Here is a 21,284-nt window from a genome sequence, read left to right as displayed (position 1 = left end):
AGAGATGGGGTATCCCTATGTTGTCCAGGCTGGTCTCAAACTCCTGGGCTCAAGCAATTCTCCCACCTTAGCCTCCCAAAGTGTTAGGAATACAGGCAAGAGACATCGCACCTGTCCTAAATGGATTTTCCTTTTTTTTTGAGATGGAGTTGCACTTTGTCACCCAGGCTGGAGTGCACTGGCTCAATCTTTTTTTTTTTTTTTTTTTTTTTGAGACAGAGTCTTGCTCTGTCGCCCAGGCTGGAGTGCAGTGCCGTGATCTCGGCTCACTGCAAGCTCCGTCTCCCAGGTTCACGCCATTCTCCTGCCTCAGCCTCCCGTGTAGCTGGGACTACAGGCGCCCACCACCATGCCCAGCTAATTTTTTGTATTTTTAGTAGAGACAGGGTTTCACAGTGTTAGCCAGGATGGTCTCGATCTCCTGACCTCGTGATCCGCCCCCGCCAGCCTCCCAAAGTGCTGGGATTACAGGCGTGAGCCACCGCGCCCGGCCTGGCTCAATCTTGGCTCACTGCAACCTCCGCCTCCCAGGTTCAAGCGATTGTCCTGCCTCAGTCTCCCAAGTAGCTGGGATTACAGGCACACGCCACCACGCCTAGTTAATTTTTGTATTTTTAGTACAGATGGGGTTTCACCATGTTGGCCAGGCTGGTCTCAATCTCACCTCGTGATCCACCCACCTCGGTCTCCCAAAGTGCTGGGATTACAGGTGTAAGCCACCATGCCCGGTCTGGATTTCAGTATGTATTTAGATTTGCTGGTGTTTTTCTTGTTATTTTGTTTAGACAGGGTCTTACTCTGTCACCCAAGCTGGAGTGCAGTGGCATGAGCCTATCTCATTGCAGCCTAAATCTCCCAGGCTCAGGTGATCATCCCACCTCAGCCTCCCAGTGGCTGGGACTACAGGCATGTGACACCACACCTGGCTTGCTGGATTTTCACGTGGTGCAGCCAGGATGGTATTACACGTGTACCAGATGGAAAAGACCTTCACAATGAACAGACTCCAGAAGTGTCTGCTAGTTGCTATCTCTCTCTTGGAAAGATCTGAAAAAACTCTTAGATTTCCTATGGAAAATCGGTATGTTTCCAACAACACAGTTTGTAGCATATTGTAGGTGCATGACATTGAATTCATGAATTAACTCTTGAATCTCTCAATGACAGATCTTGTTCAAAATTAATAAACTAAAAAATTATCTCACTGTACAAGTCACATCAAAATTACATACTGTTAGTGTTTAATATTAATTCCCTTTAGATTTTTTCCTGTATTACTGAAGTTGGCAGTTTTTTATTCATCTTAAATCGCTACATATTTTACATAATGCTTATAAGTCATAACTGACTTAATCACATTCTTATTATTTCATTGTTTTTTTTTTTTTGTTTTTTTGAGATGGAGTCTCACTCTGTTGCCAGCCTGGAGTGTAGTGGCACGATCTCAGCTCACTGCAACCTCCACCTCCTGGGCTCAAGCGATTCCCCTGCCTCAGCCTCATGAGTAGCTGAGACTACAGGTGTGCACCACCACGCCTGGCTAATTTTTTGTATTTTAGTAGAGACGGGGTTTCACCATGTTGGCCAGGATGGTCTTGATCTCCTGACCTCGTGATCTGCCCTCCTCAGCCTCCCAAAGTGCTGGGATTATAGGCATGAGCCACCGCGCCTGACCTATTTCAATATATTTGATATTAAAATAAAAAATTCAGTGTGCAAAAATGAAGACTTTAAGTTGTATTTTAAACTCACTCTAAGCCGGGCACAGTGGCTCACATCTATAATCCCAGCACTTTGGGAGACCAAGGCAGGCAGATCACAAGGTCAGGAGTTCGAGACCAGACTGGCCAATATGGTGAAACCCCATCTCTACTAAAAACACAAAAATTGGCTGAGCATGGTGGCTCACACCTGTAATCCCAGCATTGTGGGAGGCCGAGGTGGGTGGATCACGAGGTCAGGAGATCGAGACCAGCCTGACCGACATGTGAAACCCTACCTCTACTAAACATACAAAAATTAGCTGGGCATGGTGGCACGTGCCTGTAATCTAAACTATTCAGGAGGCTGAGGCAGGAGAATTGCATGAACCCAGGAGGCAGAGGTTGCAGGGAGCCGAGATTGCACCACTGCACTCCAGCCTGGGCGACAGAGCAAGACACTGTCTCAAAAAAAAAAAAAAAATTAGCCGGGCATGGTGGCACGCGCCTGTAATCCCAGTTTCTGGGGAGAGAGACTGAGGCAAGAGAATCATTTGAACCCAGGAGGCAGAGGTTGCAGTGAGCTGAGATCGCGCCACTGCACTCTAGCCTGGATGACAGAGTGAGACTCCATCTCAGACAAACAAACAAAATAATAAATAAATAAAATAAACTCACTCTAAAGCATGAAGCATGATCACGGCACAACAGAATGTCAATCCAGGTTAAGCATCCTTAATCTGAAAATCCAAAACCCAAAATACTCCAGAATCAGAAACTTTTTCAGAGCAGGCATTGATGCTCACAGGAAATGCTCATTAGAGCATTCTGAATTTCAGATTAGGAACACTCAAAAGCTAAGTGTAAAGCAAATATTCCAAAATTTAAAAAAATCTGAAACACTTCTGGTCCCAAGCATTTTGGATAAGCAATACTCAAATTGTACATACCATTAAAATAAATCAACAACTACAAATCCAGCAACATGAGGAACAGTTCACTGATTTATTAGATGAATATATACCCATATAATCAATGAAAACTGTATGATATAAAATAATTTAAGAAATGTTGGGAATTAGCAGCACCATTTGTTATTGAAATAGCAAGGAAAACTTCACATATTTTAAGCAAACACGAGAAGGGAGTAACTACTTTAAGACCTAATAATGCCATTGGTCTGGGATGAAAAAGAAGGGAATTGTTTTAGGCAAACACACTTCCTTCTATGCCGAAGATTTAGTAAGCATATCTGATGACTAAGGTTTTAGAATGCTACTGATGTAAGAGATACTGCATAGTATTTTAATTGGGACCAGACTAACTGTAGCATGGCTCAACACTTCTATGAAAAATTTAGTTCTGAATTATGAAATCAGAAATAAAAAATAATGTTTAAAAGATACCTGTCTCTAAGAAACATTAAGTGAAACACAGGTCACTATGAAAATACATCACTTTTCCAGTCTGCTTAATAATTTACTTTAAAAAGTTGCACAGTTTTCAAGACAAGTGGCTTATACAAATTTTTTAATAAGTATTTTAAAAAGCTTAAATGTTTTTCTAAAATCTAATAGATTCTTTTGATTTCTTTAAACATTTAGCCCTGTTGTCACAATTACTGTGTATTAGAGTAAGAGACTGAATTTGTGTGGATACAAATTTACACAAATTTTACAGCAACTTATACCCTAACATCTATAAAATCCACATTTATAATACAAGCAAGTACAAGGCCAGGATAAAACTGCTGAATTCCAAAAAGTCAAACTGTATATTCTTTTAATTTTGTCTCCTTAAAAAAAAGTCGAACTTCGGCACCAAATTTAAAAGGCTCTCTCCTAAGTTTGGAAAAACCTCATTTCCCAGATGCATTTCAGCAAACACAAACAGTTTTCCTGTGTTGATGAAGTAAAGGATTTCCAATTTTCTTCTGGCCCCTAAGTCTGCGTCGCATGGTGAGTTTAACAGAGTTCTTTCGCTGTGAGGTTGTGGGGAGACTTGCAGGCTGAGCACCACTACTTCGACTTAAGCCATTTCGTCTATGTTTCTTCATCAGGGGGCCAGAATTGGACTCTTCTAGTGTCCTTTTAAAGTTTGTTGGAGGGGTTCTTTCAATTTCTTGGGCTTTCATTTGGCCAGGAGTTGACATCTTCAAATTTTTTTGGTCCATGACAGTGTTTGTTGAGTTAGTAGGCACAAGGCCAACTGGAAGGCTATTATTCAAAGAATCATGTATCCTTAAAGTCAGGGCTTTAGCGCAATTTTCTTCAAGTGGTTCTGGATCTTTTGAGGGTATGACTACACCCTGGACATTCCCTCGAGCTATCTCAGCTGAAACCTCTAAAAAATTCTCTGAGAAAGCATTGCTACGAACCAGGGCGGGTATATGGTCCTTAGAGTTCAGCCTTGGCCATGGATCCTCCTCCAGGGACTGAAAAATAAGAAGGTAAAACAAATAAGAAAAAATTTATCCTAGAACTCAACAAACCTATGTATGTGATGTTAGGCTTGTTATGAAGCTAGTAGGATGGCAAAAACATGTTATATGCATTCACTAATTCATTCACCATATATTTACTGAACTATGTGTAAGGTTTAATGGGAGGAACCAGAGTGAGAAGACAATATAAAGGTAAGAATGACATTGAATTCTGTCTTCAGGGTAATAGATGAAATTATAAAATAATCTACTCAAGTGGGTGAAAATTCACGTGGTCACATGTATTTTCTATCCACTGGCAGGTAACCAAAAATAAGATACATTAAGGAACAAAATTTCAAAACAAACCCTCAAAATTAACCATAGGCACACATTCACTCTTCCACTATTCTGTACCCAAACATGGAGAAGATTAAAAGTATCGCATTCTCTGTGTGCGTTTTAATTTTACTTTTGACAATAACATAATGTTGATGAAATCGCTCTATTTTTCATAAAAGTCTTATATTTTTCCATAAGAACCATCAAAAAATTGCTTTAAGATGCCATTAAGTGCTTACTACAGCAGCACATATACTAAAATTGGAATAACACAAAGAAGATTAGCATGGCCCCTGTGCAAAGATGACACAAATTCACGAAGTGTTCCCTATTTCAAAAAAGAAAAAAAAGCTTTTAAAAATCTCAATTTTTGGCTGGGCACAGTGGCTAACCCTGTAATCTCAGCACTTTGGGAGGCTGAGGCAGGTGGATCATTTGAGGTCAGGAGTTCAAAAGCAGCCTAGCCAACATGGTGAAACAGCATCTCTACTAAAAATATAAAAATTAGCCAGGCATGGTGGTGCGCACCTGTAATCCCAGCTACTCTGGAGGCTGAGATGGGAGAACTGCTTGAGCCCAGGAGGTGGAGGCTGCAGAGAGCAGAGATCGCACCACTGCACTCCAGCCTGGGTGACAGAGCGAGACCCCGTCTCACAATAAATAAATAAATAAATAAATAAAAATAAAAACCTCAATTTTATAGTAATGAAAACTAGTGTAACCACTGGGGGGGATGGTAGCATCTCTGTAGGATAAGCAACAAATTTGTGGTTTTTTGGTTTATTTCCTATCTCCTAAATTCTAATTTCTGAGTACGTAGCGTGGAAAGCATTACAACATTAAAACACATTATTAAAGCAAAGTACGACATTAAAGCAACTCTGCCATAATGGTCATAATGAAAACTCAGATGAATGCTGCTTTGCACCCATCCTGCAAACACTAGATACTGTTCTGTGATTTGAGAAAAGTAGTACACATGGGACCCTACTGAGAATGGTTAGGGAAATTCCCAATTGATGAAACAAATCAGAATTATCCAAGGCACTTTATTGTTTTTAAAAATGCTGTTTTTAAAACGCTTCATGTCAATCTAGATATGCACCACTACTTTGAGTGTAGTGCTGTAAATCTACATATACTCAGAATATCCGCTCACCTCCAGATAAGAACATTCTTACTGTCAAACCCAGCTCTTCCAAAGCAATAACATTTCATAAAATCATTGTCTTAGTACTTTATCAAGGTCCAGAGTTAAAGCATAAACACTCTCTCCCCCACACATGTAAAATTTCCTCAAGTGGACTCTCAATCAAAATTTATTAAAATACTAATAGATTCTGAAAAGTCCACGCAAATCCTTTTGTAGAGCAGTAAATGAAGACATATTTATCTGATCTTTCTCTGAAATAAAATCTCCTATAAAATAAACACCTTTCCTTTTTTTTTTTTCCCCCAAAGACGGAGTCTTGCTCTGTCGCCCAGGCTGGAGTGCAGTGGCACAATCTCGGCTCACAGCAAACTCTGCCCCCCGGGTTCACGCCATTCTCCCGCCTCAGCCTCCTGAGTAGCTGGGACTACAGGCAACCGCCACCACGCCCGGCTAATTTTTTGTATTTTTAGTAGAGATGGGGTTTCACCATGTTAGCCAGGATGGTCTTGATCTCCTGACCTCAGCTGATCTGCCCACCTTAGCCTCCCAAAGTGCTGGGATTACAGGTGTGAGCCACCGCGCCCAGCCACCTTTCCTTTTTTTTTTTTTTTTTGAGATGGAGTTTCACTCTTGTTGCCCAGGCTGGAGTGCAACCTCCACCTCCCGTGTTCAAGCAATTCTCCTGCCTCAGCCTTCCGAGTAGTTAGGACTACAGGTATGCACCACCCACACCTGGCTAAATTCTTTTTTTTTTTGTATTTTTAGTAGAGACGGGGTTTCTCCATATTGGTCAGGCTGGTCTCAAACTTGCGACCTCAGGTGATCCGCCCACCTCGGCCTCTCAAAGTGCTGTGATAACAGGCATGAGCCACTGCACCCAGCCTGAATATACAACTTTCTTAAAAGTGCTATATAAAAGTATACTTATAATAGGAATGTTTCCTTTAATTTGTCTAGAGTTAAAAGGGAAATAAGGGAGGCAGGGAGGTTCAAAAAATAAAATGAAAGGGAAATTGAAGGCATCCAGAAGCTTCTTTTTTAGTTTGTTTGAGACTGAGTCTTGCTCTGTCATCCAGGCTGGAGTGCAGTGGCGTGATCTCTGCTCACTGTAACCTCTGCCTCCCAGGTTCAAGTGATTCTCCCACCTCACCCTCACAAGTAGCTGGGATTAGAGGCACCTGCCACCATGGTTGGCTAATTTTTATATTTTCAGTAGAGACAGGCTTTCACCACACTGGCCAGGCTGGTCTCAAATTCCTGACCTTAAGTGGTCCACCCTCCTTGTCCTCCCAAAGTGCTGGGATTACAGGGGTGAGCCACCACACCCAGCCCAGAAACCTGTTTCTAAAATGACCTCAATCTAATCATAGGTAAGAATATGCTTTACTGAAAAACATACTGACTTTAGGACCAATGGACATTGAAGAAAAGGACAAAGAATTTCTAGTTACTAATCTGTTACTGCCCCAAATACATCACTTCTCTGTTCTTTTTTTTTTTTTGAGACAGAGTTTCGCTCTTGTTGCCCAGGCTGGAGTGCAATGGCACAGTCTTGGCTCACTGCAACCTCCACCTCCTGGGCTCAAGTGATTCTCCTGCCTCAGCCTCCCAAGTAGCTGGGATCACAGGCACCCACCACTACACCCAGTTAATTTTTCTATTTTTAGTAAAGACAGGATTTCACCATGTTGGCCAGGCTGGTCTCAAATTCCTGACCTCAGGTGATCTGCCTGCCTCGGCTTCCCAAAGTGCTGGGATTACAGGTATGAGACACCGTGCCCGGCCCACTTCTCTTTTTTATTAAAAATATACTCTTTCTGGAGCCATTGCTCCATTTATTTTTTATTTATTTTTTGAGACAGAGTCTCACTGTTGCCCAGGCTGGAGTTCAGTAGCACGATCTCAGCTCACTGCATCCTCTACCTCCTGGGTTCAAGCAATTCTCCTGTCTCAGCCTCCTGAGCAGCTGGGACTACAAGGCACTCGCCACCATGCCCAACTAATTTTTGTATTTTAGTAGAGACGGGGGTTCACCATATTGGTCAGGCTGGTCTCAAACTCCTGACCTCAGGTGATGTGCCTGCCTTGGCTTCTCAAAGTGCTGGGATAACAAGCGTAAGCCACCACATCTGGCAGCTCCATTGATTTACTATAAACTGCATGGTTCATTGAAAGTTTGATTATTCTTGCCTGTTTTAGTACTGACTATATGTTGGGCAGCAACAGTCTCTGTTCTAGAATGTCTTACATATAGGTTTCTCATTTCAACAATGAGTTGCATGTAAGTTTATCCCTCTGTATTAGGTTGATTCAAATGTTTAACCTGGTCACAAGCATGTTCTGGCTGATCACAGAAAAAATACGTTAAGTAATAAGCAATCACTGACCAAGAGCTCATGCTGCTTTAATATAGAAAAATAATGTGCCACAAGACCAGGCAGCAAATAAGTTCTGTAGCAGAAGGCTTCCTAATGCCAAATAATCACATCACTACTGCAGGCACAAGAAAAATGGTACTAGTCGGCCGGGCGCGGTGGCTCAAGCCTGTAATCCCAGCACTTTGGGAGGCCGAGATGGGCGGATCACGAGGTCAGGAGATCGAGACCATCCTGGCGAACACAGTGAAACCCCGTCTCTACTAAGAAATACAAAAACTAGCCGGGCGAGATGGCGGGCGCCTGTAGTCCCAGCTACTCGGGAGGCTGAGGCCGGAGAATGGCGTGAACCCGGGAGGCGGAGCTTGCAGTGAGCTGAGATCCGGCCACTGCACTCCAGCCTGGGCTACAGAGCGAGACTCCGTCTCAAAAAAAAAAAAAAAGAAAAAGAAAAATGGTACTAGTCAAGCTATCTAATGGAACAAAACATATTGCTATAGCATGCATAATAAGGTTAGATATTAGGTGGAATTTCTTTATAAAAGAAAAACAATAGGATGATTTCAGAGTTAACACAATATATTGTAATTTCTGTTTAGCTGTGTATTTATTTATTTATTTATTTATGAGACAGAGTCTTGCTCTGTCGCCCAGGCTGGAGTACAGTGGTGCGATCTCGGGCTCACTGCAAGCTCCGCCTCCCGGGTTCACGCCATTCTCCTGCCTCAGCCTCCTGAGTGGCTGGGACTACAGGCGCCCGCCACCACGCCCGGCTAATTTTTTTGTATTTTTTGTAGAGACGGGGTTTCACCGTGTTAGTCAGGATGGTCTCGATCTCCTGACCTCGTGATCTGCCCGCCTCGGCCTCCCAAAGTGCTGGGATTACAGGCATGAGCCACTGCGCCTGGTCTATTTATTTATTATTTATTTTATTTATTTATGTTTTTGAGATGGAATCTCACTCTGTCACTAGACTGGAGTGCAGTGGTGTGATCTTGGCTCACTGCAACCTCTGCCTCTCAGGTTCAAATGATTCTCCTGCCTCAGCCTCCCGAGAAGCTGGGACTACAGGTGCACACCACCACACCCAGCTAATTTTTGTATCTGTGGTAGAGACGGGGTATCACCATGTTGGCCACGATGGTCTCAATCTCTTGACCTTGTGATCCACCCACCTTGGGCTCCCAAAGTGCTGAGTTTACAGAAATGAGCCACCGCACCCGGCCAGCTGTGTCTTTTTAAATGCACAGATTATTCTTCTGACCCTACAGGGGTGCTGGCTTCCCTTCCCCCACTTTCTCCTTGAACGTTTCCTTTTCCTTCTCTTTTTATTGGCATTCTGTGGGAATACATTGCATCTGTTAGCACAGGCAACTATTTAGACTTCTCAGATGTACCCCAGATTAATTTGTATTGCTAAGGCCTGCACGTTCGTAAAACAGTGATGTGATGTTGAGGTTACCCCCTAAAAATACATAGTTTAAAAAAGTTCACTGCTTCAGAGATCAACTTTCTCCTCCCACCTATCCTGTAATCCAATATTAAACAATTACAAACTGTGCCTAAAACATAACTAAGTTTTAATTTTCTGAAACTCTTTGCTCTCTTCCCCATTCCTTTCTTATAGATCTTAGCTTGTAAAACATAGCTAAATTTAGTTTTGCCCTAAACAAAGGACAGAGAAAGAAATGTGTGTCATAGTAAACTACCTTAAACAAAGGCTTTCCACTATCTCCATCCCAAAACAAAGACTAATTTATGTGAGAATTCAAATAGAAGTTGACATGTTTATAGACAAATCTAGTCTCAAATGCCTTGTCTAAATGTAAGTCTCTGAAACTATTCAATATTAATCAAATTCTCATTAAATTTATCTCTATGTTACTAAACATGAGATAACTTTAATAATGATGTAAATCAAACATAGTCGGGAGTACTCACCTTTATGTCAATTAAGGTAAATAAAACAAACCAAAAACAATTTCTTGGGCAGAAATTTGTCTTTGTTAGTTGTTAGATCAGAGCCAACAATACTAATTATTCTGAATTAATCTAAATATTTTCCCATATTTGGGCAGGGCCAATGGGTTAACAAATAACTATACCTGCATATGGCATGCATACGTCTTATCTTTAGTAGTATTATTAGGTCATTATCAGAATTATTATTACTATGTTTTTTGAGACAGAGTCTTGCTCTGTCACCAGGCTGGAGTGCAGTGGCACAATCTCAGTTCACTGCAACCTCCACCTCCCGGGTTCAAGCGATTCCCCTGCCTCTGCCTCCCAAGTAGCTGGGATTACAGGCATGAGCCACCATGCCCAGCTAATTTTTTGTATTTTAGTACAGATGGGGTTTCACCATGTTGGCTAAGATGGTCTCAATCTCCTGACCTCCTGATCCGCGTGCCTCGGCCTCCCAAAGTGCTGGGATTATAGGCGTGAGCCACCGCGCCCAGTCCAGAATTTAATTTTTTTCTTTTCTTTTCTTTTTTTTTTTGAGATGGAGTTTCGCTGTTGTTGCCCAGGCTGGAGTGCAATGGCGTGATCTTGGCTCACTGCAACCTCCACTCCTGGGTTCAAGTGATTCTCCTGCCTCAGCCTCCCAAGTAGCTGGGATTACAGGCATGCACCACCACACCTGGCTAATTTTGTATTTTTAGTAGAAATGGGGTTTCTCCATGTTGGTCAGGCTGGTTTCTAACTCCTGACCTCAGGTGATCTGCCCAATTCGGCCTCCCAAAGTGCTAGAATTACAGGCATGAGCCACCGTGCCTGGCTTAAGTAATTTTTTAAACATATTTTATGTATGGGTTTACTAATGCCAGTCAGCAGACTGCAATAATTTTTATTTGAGGTCAATATTAAGAATGCCCCTTTGTCCCTCACACTATTCCCCACTCTAATGTCTCCTCCTTCTCTATACTGCCTAAAGGTCAGTTATCGGGGAACATGGAAGTAATAATTATATACAAATATTCAGACATACGCAAATATACAAACACAAGCTCCTTCGCAGCTTCAAAGAGAGAATAAAGAGGCTTTAAAGGGTTTCAACCTACATTACCATTCATGGTTTTCAAAGAAAAGAAAACTTTTGTAAATGAAAATACTTCATTTTGGCTGGACCTGTAATCCCAGCACTTTGGGAGGCCAACGCGGGTGGATCACCTGAGGTCAGGAGTTCAAGACCAGCCTGGCTAACATGATGAAACCCTATCTCCACTAAAAATACAAAAAATTAGCAGGGCATAGTGGCAGGCACCTGTAATCCCAACTACTCGGGAGGCTGAGGCAGGAGAATCACCTGAACTTGGGAGGTGGAGGTTGCAGTGAGCCAAGATCGTGCCACTGCACTCTAGCCTGGGCAACAAGAGTGAAACTCTGTCTCAAAAACAAAAAAAGAAAATGAAATGAAAAGATTTCATTTTATCTGGCCATATGTGGTTTTTGCCATATGTATGTAAAGTGAAAGAAAGCAAAGCAGTAATAACCCATTTCCAAGTACGGACTATAGGATTACAACGCCCAAAATTAAAGCCCTTGACACTTTAAAAAACTGCCTGAATAGATAACGTTAGATTTCGCTATATTTCCCATTTTAATGGTCAGTCTACTGAAAACACATTCTCAGAAAGCCAGGTTAGCCATACTATGTATTAAAGCATTTATCAATCAATATTGCTAATTTTTGGTGGGAAAAATTAGTATGAAAACACAGCCAAGTATTTGAGTTCTTAGTAAATCAAAAAAGGAAAGTATGATATCTACTTAAAATTTGCTTATTTCAAAGCATATCTTAAACTCACTCAATATTAATGTGGCTAAAAAACAGGAATAAAGTTTCTTAGACGAGTTGACAGACAATCAGTTGTAATGTCTGCTGTCCTCAGGTCCAGCTCAATTTTGATTCTCTACGACCTCGTTTAGACAGTTTAATCTCTCAGGCTTATTACTGATAAAATGAAATAATAACATTAGCTCTACTTCTGGGCTATGAGATTCAAATAAAATATATTTAAGTGCTTCACAAACTTCTAAATGCTTTAAAAATAATATTCATAGCATTAGATGGCAAACGATAATATTCTTAAGAGCCCACAATCACCTTTTTATTAGTGCTGTACACATGGCTGGCATTGAGATTAGTATTGATATAAAGATGGCTCTCTGATAATAAGTTATACCACTTTCTTGAACCGAGTTCAAATCCAAAATCCTGTAAGAATTTAAAAATTGTTTCCAGGTGACGGTAACCAAAGAACTGGTGACTATTAAAACATAACTTTAAAACTATGGAACTATATACCTTGACTGGTGGTGTAGAACATGGGGAAGGAGTCATCACACAGGTTTCTTGACTATTATAGGAAGGGCTATCAGTCAGGTTCAGGTACAACTCATCTTCATTGGTAAAGTTTCCCTGATTGTCCACTTCTGGAGAGATGCAGATTACTATGGCACTAGTGTTATCTGCTCGGAGCATACGCTGCCTCCAGCGGCCCAATGCTCGATTCACAAGCATTTTGGCACAAGATTGTCCGTGCTCACCCTGTATTCAAAAGAACAAGGAGAAGGAAAGTAACTCAGATTTAGCTGCCACAACATCTACATCAAATTAAATATCTGGTGTTCACTGTGGCCCAAATAAACCTCCCAAATTGTCTTTTTTTTTGAGATGGAGTCTCGTTCTGTCGCCCAGGCTGGAGAGCAGGGGCACGATCTCGGCTCACTGCAAGCTCCGCCTCCCAGGTTCACGCCATTCTTCTGCCTCAGCCTCCCCAGTAGCTGGGACTACAGGCACCCGCCACCACATCTGGCTTATTTTTTGTATTTTTAGTACAGACGGGGTTTCACCACGTTAGCCAGGATGGTCTCGATCTCCTGACTTCATAATCCGCCTGCCTCCGCCTCCCAAAGTGCTGGGATTATAGGCGTGAGCCACTGCGCCCAGCCAAAGCTCCCAAATTTTCAAACATTATCCCCAGTCTCCTTAGCTATGTTAAAATAGTACTTCTCTAAATTAAAAAAATACTAATAAAACAAGGTTTTATCCTGTCATTAAATTTCACTATTTTTATTTTTATCAAGAAACTCAGCCTTCACTGTAACTTTAATTAGAAAATGTTGGGGAGGCTGAGGCAGGCAGATCATGAGGTCAGGAGATCCAGACCATCCTAGCAAACACTGTGAAACTCTGTCTCTACCAAAAACACAAAAAAATTAGCCAGGTGTGGTGGTGGGTGCCTGTAGTACCAGCTACTTGGGAGGCTGAGGCAGGAGAATGGCATGAACCGGGGGCGGAGCCTGAAGTGAGTGGAGATCACGCCACCGCACACCAGCCTGAGCAACACAGCGAGACTCTGTCAGAAAAGAAAAGGAAAAGGAAAAGAAAATAGAAAAGAAAAAATAAAAGAAAAAGTTGGCCAGGCGCAATGGCTCATGCCTGTAATTCCAGCACTTTGAGAGGCTGAGGCGGGTGGATCATGAGGTCAGGAGATCGAGACCATCCTGGCTAACATGGTGAAATTCCGTCTCTACCTAAAAAACAAAAAATTGGCCGGGCGCGGTGGCTCAAGCCTGTAATCCCAGCACTTTGGGAGGCCGAGACGGGCGGATCACGAGGTCAGGAGATCGAGACCATCCTGGCTAACATGGTGAAACCCCGTCTCTACTAAGAAATACAAAAAAAACTAGCCGGGCGAGGTGGCGGGCGCCTGTAGTCCCAGCTACTCGGGAGGCTGAGGCAGGAGAATGGCGTAAACCCGGGAGGCGGAGCTTGCAGTGAGCTGAGATCTGGCCACTGCACTCCGGCCTGGGCGACAGAGCGAGACTCCGTCTGAAAAAAAAAAAAAAAAAAAAATTAACCGGGCGCGATGGCACGTGCCTGTGGTCCCAGCTACTGGGGAGGCTGAGGCAGGAGAATCGCTTGAACCCAGGAGGCGGAAGTTGCAGTGAGCCGAGATCACGCCACCACATTCCAGCCTAGGCAACACAGCAAGACTCCGTCTCCAAAAAAGAAAAAGAGAAAAAAATTAAAAAAAAATAAGAAAAGAAAAGAAAAAGTTATAAAGAAGTTACTTAAAAAGAAAAGTAGCTTCGGCCGGGCGCGGTGGCTCAAGCCTGTAATCCTAGCACTTTGGGAGGCCGAGACGGGCGGATCACGAGGTCAGGAGATCGAGACCATCCTGGCTAACACGGTGAAACCCCGTCTCTACTAAAAAATACAAAAAACTAGCCGGGCGAGGTGGCTGGCGCCTGTAGTCCCAGCTACTTGGGAGGCTGAGGCAGGAGAATGGCGTAAACCCGGGAGGCGGAGCTTGCAGTGAGCTGAGATCCGGCCACTGCACTCCAGTCTGGGCGACAGAGCGAGACTCCGTCTCAAAAAAAAAAAAAAAAAAAAAAAAAAAAAAAAAGTAGCCAGGCACGGTGGCTCACACCTGTAATCCCACAACTTTGGGAGGTGGAGGCAGGTGGATTGCAAGGTCAGGAGTTCAAGATCAGCCTGACCAATACGGTGAAACCCTGTCTCTACTAAAAATACAAAAATTAGCCAGGCATGGTGGCACGCGCCTGTAATACCAGCTACTTGGGAGGTTGAGGCAGGAGAATGGCATGAACCTGGGAGGCAGAGGTTGCAGTGAGCAGAGATCATGCCACGTGCTCCCGCCTGGGTGACAGAGTGAGACTCCATCTCAAAAAAACAACAACAACAAAAAGTAAACATGAAGTTATTTAGAAAACATAATTCACAAACAAGATAATCAGGCATGGTAAAAAAAAAAAATCATTGCAAAGGGTCAAATTCCTCCCAACATAAGAGATTCTGCAAATTGAAGACAATGACTCAACAGAAAAATTGTCAAAGAATATAAACAAAATCCAGAGAAAAGGAAATATAAACAGCTCATACTCATACACACACACACACACACACACACACACACACACACACACAGTCAATGTCACTCATATGAGGAAAAAATAATACAGTAACTGCTTATAGAATAAAGAACAAATATATACCAATTGAACGAGTAAAGAAAACAAAACCAAAAGGATCTAATTTTATGCAAATAAATGTGGCTTAGAATAAAACTTCCAGTGTCATATATGAACTTGTAATCTGCTAAGTTTCACAGAATAGAAGTGAAAATGATGTACTCCAGGAAAGAAGCCTACTTTTTTTTTTTTTTTTTTTGAGACAGAGTTTTGCTCTTGTCACCCAGGCTGGAGTGCAATGGCACGACCTCTCACTGCATCCTCCACCTCCCAGGTTCAAGTGATTCTTCCACCTCAGCTTCCCGAGTAGCTGGGATTACAGGCACCTACCGCCATGCCCAGCTAATTTTTTTTGTGTGTGTGTACTTTTAGTAGAGACAGGGTTTCACCACATTGGCCAGGCTGGTCTCGAACTCCTAACCTCAGGTGATCTGCCCGCCTCGGCCTCCCAAAGTTCTGGGATTACAGGCACAAGTCGCCGCACCTGGCTGCCTACATGTATTAAAAGTACCCGTAGAAATAAATGAATGATGAAAATGAGTGGAAAATTTGTTTGTTTGTTTGTTTGTTTGTTGTTTTTTGAGACAGGGTCTCACTCTGTCACCCAGGTTGGAGTGCAGTGGTATGACCTCAGCTTACTGCAGTCTCAACCTCCTGGGCTCAAGTGATCCTCCCACCTCAGTTACTCGGGAAGCTGAGGCAGAAGAATCAGTTGAACCCAGAAGGCGGAGGCTGCAGTGAGCCAGGATGGCACCACTGTACTCCCAGCCTGGGTGACAGAGTAAGACTCTCTCAAAAAAAAAAAAAAAAGAATATTATTTCAACAGACGCTGAAAAAGCATTTCATAAAACTGAACATCACTTTATGATTTAAAAAAAACCCTCATCAAAAATGGGTATAGTAGAAATATACCTCAAAATGACAAACTCACAGCTAACATCATACTGAATGGGGAAAAAATTAAAGGTCTTTCCTCTAAGGACTGAAATAGACAAGGATGCCCCACTCTCAGTACTGTTATTCAATACAATACTGGAAGTCCTGGCCAGAGCAATTAGGCAAGAGAAAGAAATAAAGGGCATCCAAACTGGAAACGAATAAGTCAAATGAGCCTTATTTGCAGATAACATGATCTCATACCTACAAAAACCTAAAGACGCCACCAAAAAAACTGTTAGAGTTGATAAATTCAGTAAAACTGCAGGATACAAGATGAACATACAAAAATCAGCAGCATTTACATATACCAACAGCAAACAATCTGAAAAAGAACTCAAGTGGCCGGACGTGGTGGCTCATGCCTGTAATCCCAGCACTTTGGGAGGCCGAGGCGGGTGAATCACGAGGTCAGGAGATCAAGACCATCCTGGCTAACACAGTGAAACTCGGTCTCTATTAAAAATAGAAAAAATTAGCTGGGCGTGGTGGCGGGCGCCTGCAGTCCCAGCTACTCGGGAGGCTGAGGCAGGAGAATGGCGTGAACCCGGGAGGGAGAGCTTGCAGTGAGCCGAGTCTGCGCCACTGCACTTCAGCCTGGGCAACAGAGCAAGACTCCGTATCAAAAAGAAATCAAGAAAGCAATCCCATTTCCAATAGGTATACAAATTATAAAATGCCTAGTAATCAATGTAACCAAAGATATGAAAGATCTATAAAGGAAAACTAGAAAATACTGATGAAAGAAATTGAAGAGGACACAAAAAAATACAAAGATAGTCCATGCTTATGGATTGGATGGATTAATATTGTTAATATGACAATACCCAAAGCAATTTAAAGATTCAATCCCTATCAAAATTGAAATAACATTATTCACATAATTTTTTCTTTAAGCTCAGAATTTTTATGAAACCACAAAAGATCCTGAATAGCCAAAGCAATTCTAAGCCAAAAGAACAAAGCTGGAGGCATCACACTACCTGACTTCAAACTATGCTAGAGGCCTACAGTAACCAAAATAGCACAGTACTGCTACAAAAACAGACACACAGACCAATAGAACAGAATAGAAAACCTATATATAAATCCATGCAATTTGCAGCCAGCTCATCTTGAACAAAGGTGCCAAAAGCAACAATAAATGGTAGTGGGAAAACTGGATAACTATATGCTGAAGAATGAAACTATACCCCTCTCTCTCATCACACACAAAAATCAAATCAAAATGGATTAATGACTTAAATCTAAGATCTCAATTGGTAAAATTGGTAACCACAATTCTATTCTCTCTTTGTGAGATCTACTTTGATCTCACAAACTATGAAACTATTAGAAGAAAACATTGGAAAAATGCTCCAGGACATGGCTCTGGGCAAATAATTTTTGCATGAGAACTCAAAAGCACTGGCAACCAAAGCAAAAATAGACAAATGAAAATACAAGCTAAAATGCAAAGGAAACAATCAACAAAGTGAATAGACAATCCACAGAATGGGATAAAACATCTGCAAACTATCCATCTGACAAGGAATTAACAACCACAATATTTAAGGAGCTCAAATCAGTAGCAACGGAACAAAACAAACCCCAAATAATCCAATTTTAAAATGATCTAAAACACATATTTCTCAAAAGACATACAAATGATTAACAGATAATGAAAAAAATGCTCAACATCACTAATCATCAGAGAAATGCAAATCAAAACCACAGTGAGTTATCATCTCACCCCAGTTAAAATGGCTTGTATCAAAAAGATAGGCAACTACAGATGCTGGTGAGGATGTGCAGAAAGGGGAACCCTCAGTGTTAGTGGGAATGTAAATTAGTGCAGCCACTATGAAGAAGAGTATGAAGGTGCCTCAAAAAAAAAAAAAAAAGACAGAAGCAAACTACCATATGATCCAACAATTCCACTACTATACATATATCCAACAGAAAGAAAATCAACACACTGAAGGTGTATCTGCACTCCCATGTTTATTGCAGCACTATTCACAATAGTCCAAATACAGAATCATCCTACGTCAATTCCATTTAACACATGAATGGATAAAGAAAATGTGGTGTATACATATATACACACATAATAAAATAGTATTTGGCCATAGAAAAGAATGAAATCCTGTCATTTGCAGCAACATGGATGGAACTGGAGATCATTATGCTAAATAAAATAATCCAGGCACAGAAAGACATGATCTCACTCATATGTGGCAGCTAAAAGAGAAGATCTCACAAAGACAGAGAGTAGAATTGTGGTTATGAGAAGTCAGGAAGGGTAGTAGGGAGGAAGGGATGAAGGATGGGAAAAAATAATACAAATGTATTTATTACTATTGAATTGTACACTTTCAAGTAGTACAAATGGTAAATTTTATATGTATAGTATACTCTGAATTTTTTAAAGTGTGTTTTAAAAATCTCTATTTTTAAGTGTAGTTATGTCCACTCAAACTTTTTTGTGTTTTCTTGAACTAGAAACAATTAATCATGCCTTATTTGTCTTCTTAAAGGACTGCCCTTCTGGGTTTTGTGAATCTCCCTAAATAATTTCTGCTCTATTATTTTCATCCTCCTATTTTGAAGGGTTTTACTCTGATGTTCTTTTTTCTAACTCTCTGACTGGATCACTTAGACTGTTTTCTTCATGTAGAATACCATGAGCCTGGTGTTATGGATGCATCATTTTATGTGCCACAAAAGAAATAAAATACATTGTCGGCTGGGCATGGTGGCTCAACGCCTGTAATGCCAGCACTTTGGGAGGCCAAGGTGGGTGGATCATGAGGTCAGGAGATGGAGATCATCCTGGCCAACGTGGTGAAACCCCGTCTCCACTAAAATAAAAAAAATTAGCCGGGCCGGGCACGGTGGCTCACGCCTGTAATCCCAGCACTTTGGGAGGCCGAGGCAGGTGGATCACGAGGTCAGGAGATCGAGACCATCCTGGCTAACACAGTGAAACCCCGTCTCTACTAAAAATACAAAAAAAAAATTAGCCGGGCATGGTGGCGGGCGCCTGTAGACCCAGCTACTCGGGAGGCTGAGGCAGGAGAATGGCGTGAATCCGGGAGGCGGAGCTTGCAGTGAGCCGAGATAGCGCCACTGCACTCCAGCCTGGGGGACGGAGCGAGACTCCATCTCAAAAAAAAAAAAAAAAAAAAAAATTAGCCAGGCATGGTGGCACGTGCCTGTAGTCCCCGCTACTTGGGAGGCTGAGGCAGGGGAATCGCTTGAACCCGAGAGGCAGAGGTTGCAGCGAGCTGAGACTGCACCACCGCACTCCAGCCTGGCGACAGAGCAAGACTCCATCTCAAACAAAACAAAACAAAACAAAACACTGTTAATTGAACTATGATATACTATTTGTAAAAAGTGTTCCAATTTCAGAGATATTAAAAGAAAATATGCACCTCAGAATTGCTTAAAGGCAGCATTACTCTCTAATTCATGAATCTATCACATTCCCCACGGCACGTGGTTCATCACTCTCCAAACACCAGTTGACTAAGCCCTTACCTCTCACTTTTTCAGTGTGCCCGTTTCCCTTCCCATCAATGCTCCATGAAAACAATTATATAAACCATTTTCCACTACCTTACCTGTATTTTTTTCCCTCAGCTCACTAGAATTCTGCTGACTTGAGTCCCCCTAATATTGTGTGCTCTTAAACCACACAGTCTCTCTAAGTGCATATATTGCCACAATTTACACAACTCTTGTTAACTGTCAAATTAGTATTTCCAGGCTTCCTTCCCAAGTTTTTATTTTTAAAGAGATGAGGGTCTCACTGTGTTGTCCAGGCTAGAGTGCAGTGGCTATTCACAAGCACAATCATAGCGCCCTACAGCCCTGAACTCCTGGGGTCAAGCAATCCTCCCACATCAGCCTCCTGAGTAGCTGGGACCACAGGAGCATGCCACCCCTGTCTCAAATATTTATAACTGCCTACTGAAGATATCTATCTAGATGAACCACAGGTACCTCCAACTCAACATGCCTATGTCTGAAATAATTACCTTCCCCATCTCTCCCTAAATGATGTTTCTTCTTTATAACAGCTTACTAGTCACCAGAGTTAGAAATTTAGGTGTCATCATATTCTTCTTCCTTAAAAACATACGAGCTGTCAATTCTACTACTCATGTATTTCTTGTGGGTTTTTTGTTGTTGTTGTTGTTTGTTCTGAGATGGAGTCTCGCTCTCATACCAGGCTGGAGTGCAGTGGCACAATCTCAGCTCACTGCAACCTCTGCCTCCGGGGTTCAAGCAATTCTCCTGCCTTAACCTCCCGAGTAACTGGGATTACAGGTGTGAGTCACCACGCCTTGCTAATTTTTGTATTTTTAGTAGAGATGGGGTTTTACCATGTTGGCCAGGCTGGTCTCAAACTCCTGACCTCAAGTGATCCACCTGCCTTGGCCTCCCAAAGTGCTGGGATTACAGGGTTGAGCCACCGCGCCTGGCATACATGTATTTCTTTGTGTTTTTTCCAAAAACCACTGCTGCTTAGATCAAGCCTGCAAAATTTCTTGCTCAAATATCACTCTCTTCCATGAAGCTTCCTATGCAATCTTGTGATATTTTCTTTTTTTTTTTTTTTTTTTTTTTTTGAGACGGAGTCTCGCTCTATCGCCCAGGCTGGAGTGCAGTGGCCGGATCTCAGCTCACTGCAAGCTCCGCCTCCCGGGTTCACGCCATTCTCCGGCCTCAGCCTCCCGAGTAGCTGGGACTACAGGCGCCCGCCACCTCGCCCGGCTAGTTTTTTGTATTTCTTAATAGAGACGGGGTTTCACCGTGTTAGCCAGGATGGTCTCGATCTCCTGACCTCGTGATCCGCCCGTCTCGGCCTCCCAAAGTGCTGGGATTACAGGCTTGAGCCACCGCACCCGGCCTATCTTGTGATATTTTCTATTGTCTCACTCTCCCAGGTCTCATAAGACTTGTTCTAATTATGTATTATACGGATGCTTCCTTCAATACTCATCTTAAAACACTTTAGGGTTCATAAATAGGTTCTTCCAACCCACTACAAACTGGCTTTTGTCTTTATGCCATTGAAATGATCTCTCTCAGATCATTAAAGAATTCTAAATCCATTAAACAGAACAGTCTTTATGTTACTCTTTGATACCTGATAATCTCCGACTAAATGCCACACACCAGGCCCTGAAATTGTAAAACTGAATCAAGATGACTCTCACCTTAAAAGAACTCATGATTTAATGGGATTGTTAGTTTTTTATATATTCTATTTATAATAATATGGTAAGTGCTGAGGAAGGACCATATTCTGTTTACCTTTGCAATCCCTGTACCTAATACCTCGTGTTAGTTGAGTGAATGA

General features: G+C 42.1%; 1 protein-coding gene and 1 non-coding gene across 2 annotated transcripts in view; one reads left to right on the top strand and one right to left on the bottom strand.

The window, feature by feature from the left end:
- Nucleotides 1-2,678: 2,678 nt before the first annotated feature.
- Nucleotides 2,679-21,284, bottom strand: part of PPM1D (protein phosphatase, Mg2+/Mn2+ dependent 1D) — a 70,673-nt gene continuing 52,067 nt past the window's right edge. The window contains exons 5-6 of the mRNA XM_025363708.1: nt 12,302-12,544; nt 2,679-4,134 (exon numbers count right to left, since the gene is read on the bottom strand). Of these exons, the coding sequence (XP_025219493.1) occupies nt 3,577-4,134; nt 12,302-12,544 (801 nt within the window). The 3' untranslated portion in view covers nt 2,679-3,576. The remainder of the gene's footprint in view (nt 4,135-12,301; nt 12,545-21,284) is intronic.
- LOC112610548 lies at nt 4,696-4,800 on the top strand. The gene has a single exon (XR_003116425.1). It is a non-coding gene; the product is annotated as a U6 spliceosomal RNA (small nuclear RNA).

This window comes from Theropithecus gelada, chromosome 16, assembly GCF_003255815.1.
Source record: "Theropithecus gelada isolate Dixy chromosome 16, Tgel_1.0, whole genome shotgun sequence".
Lineage (NCBI taxonomy): Eukaryota > Metazoa > Chordata > Mammalia > Primates > Cercopithecidae > Theropithecus > Theropithecus gelada.
The sequence above is the reverse complement of the archived record's forward strand: the minus strand, read 5'-3'. Positions and strand labels throughout refer to the sequence as shown.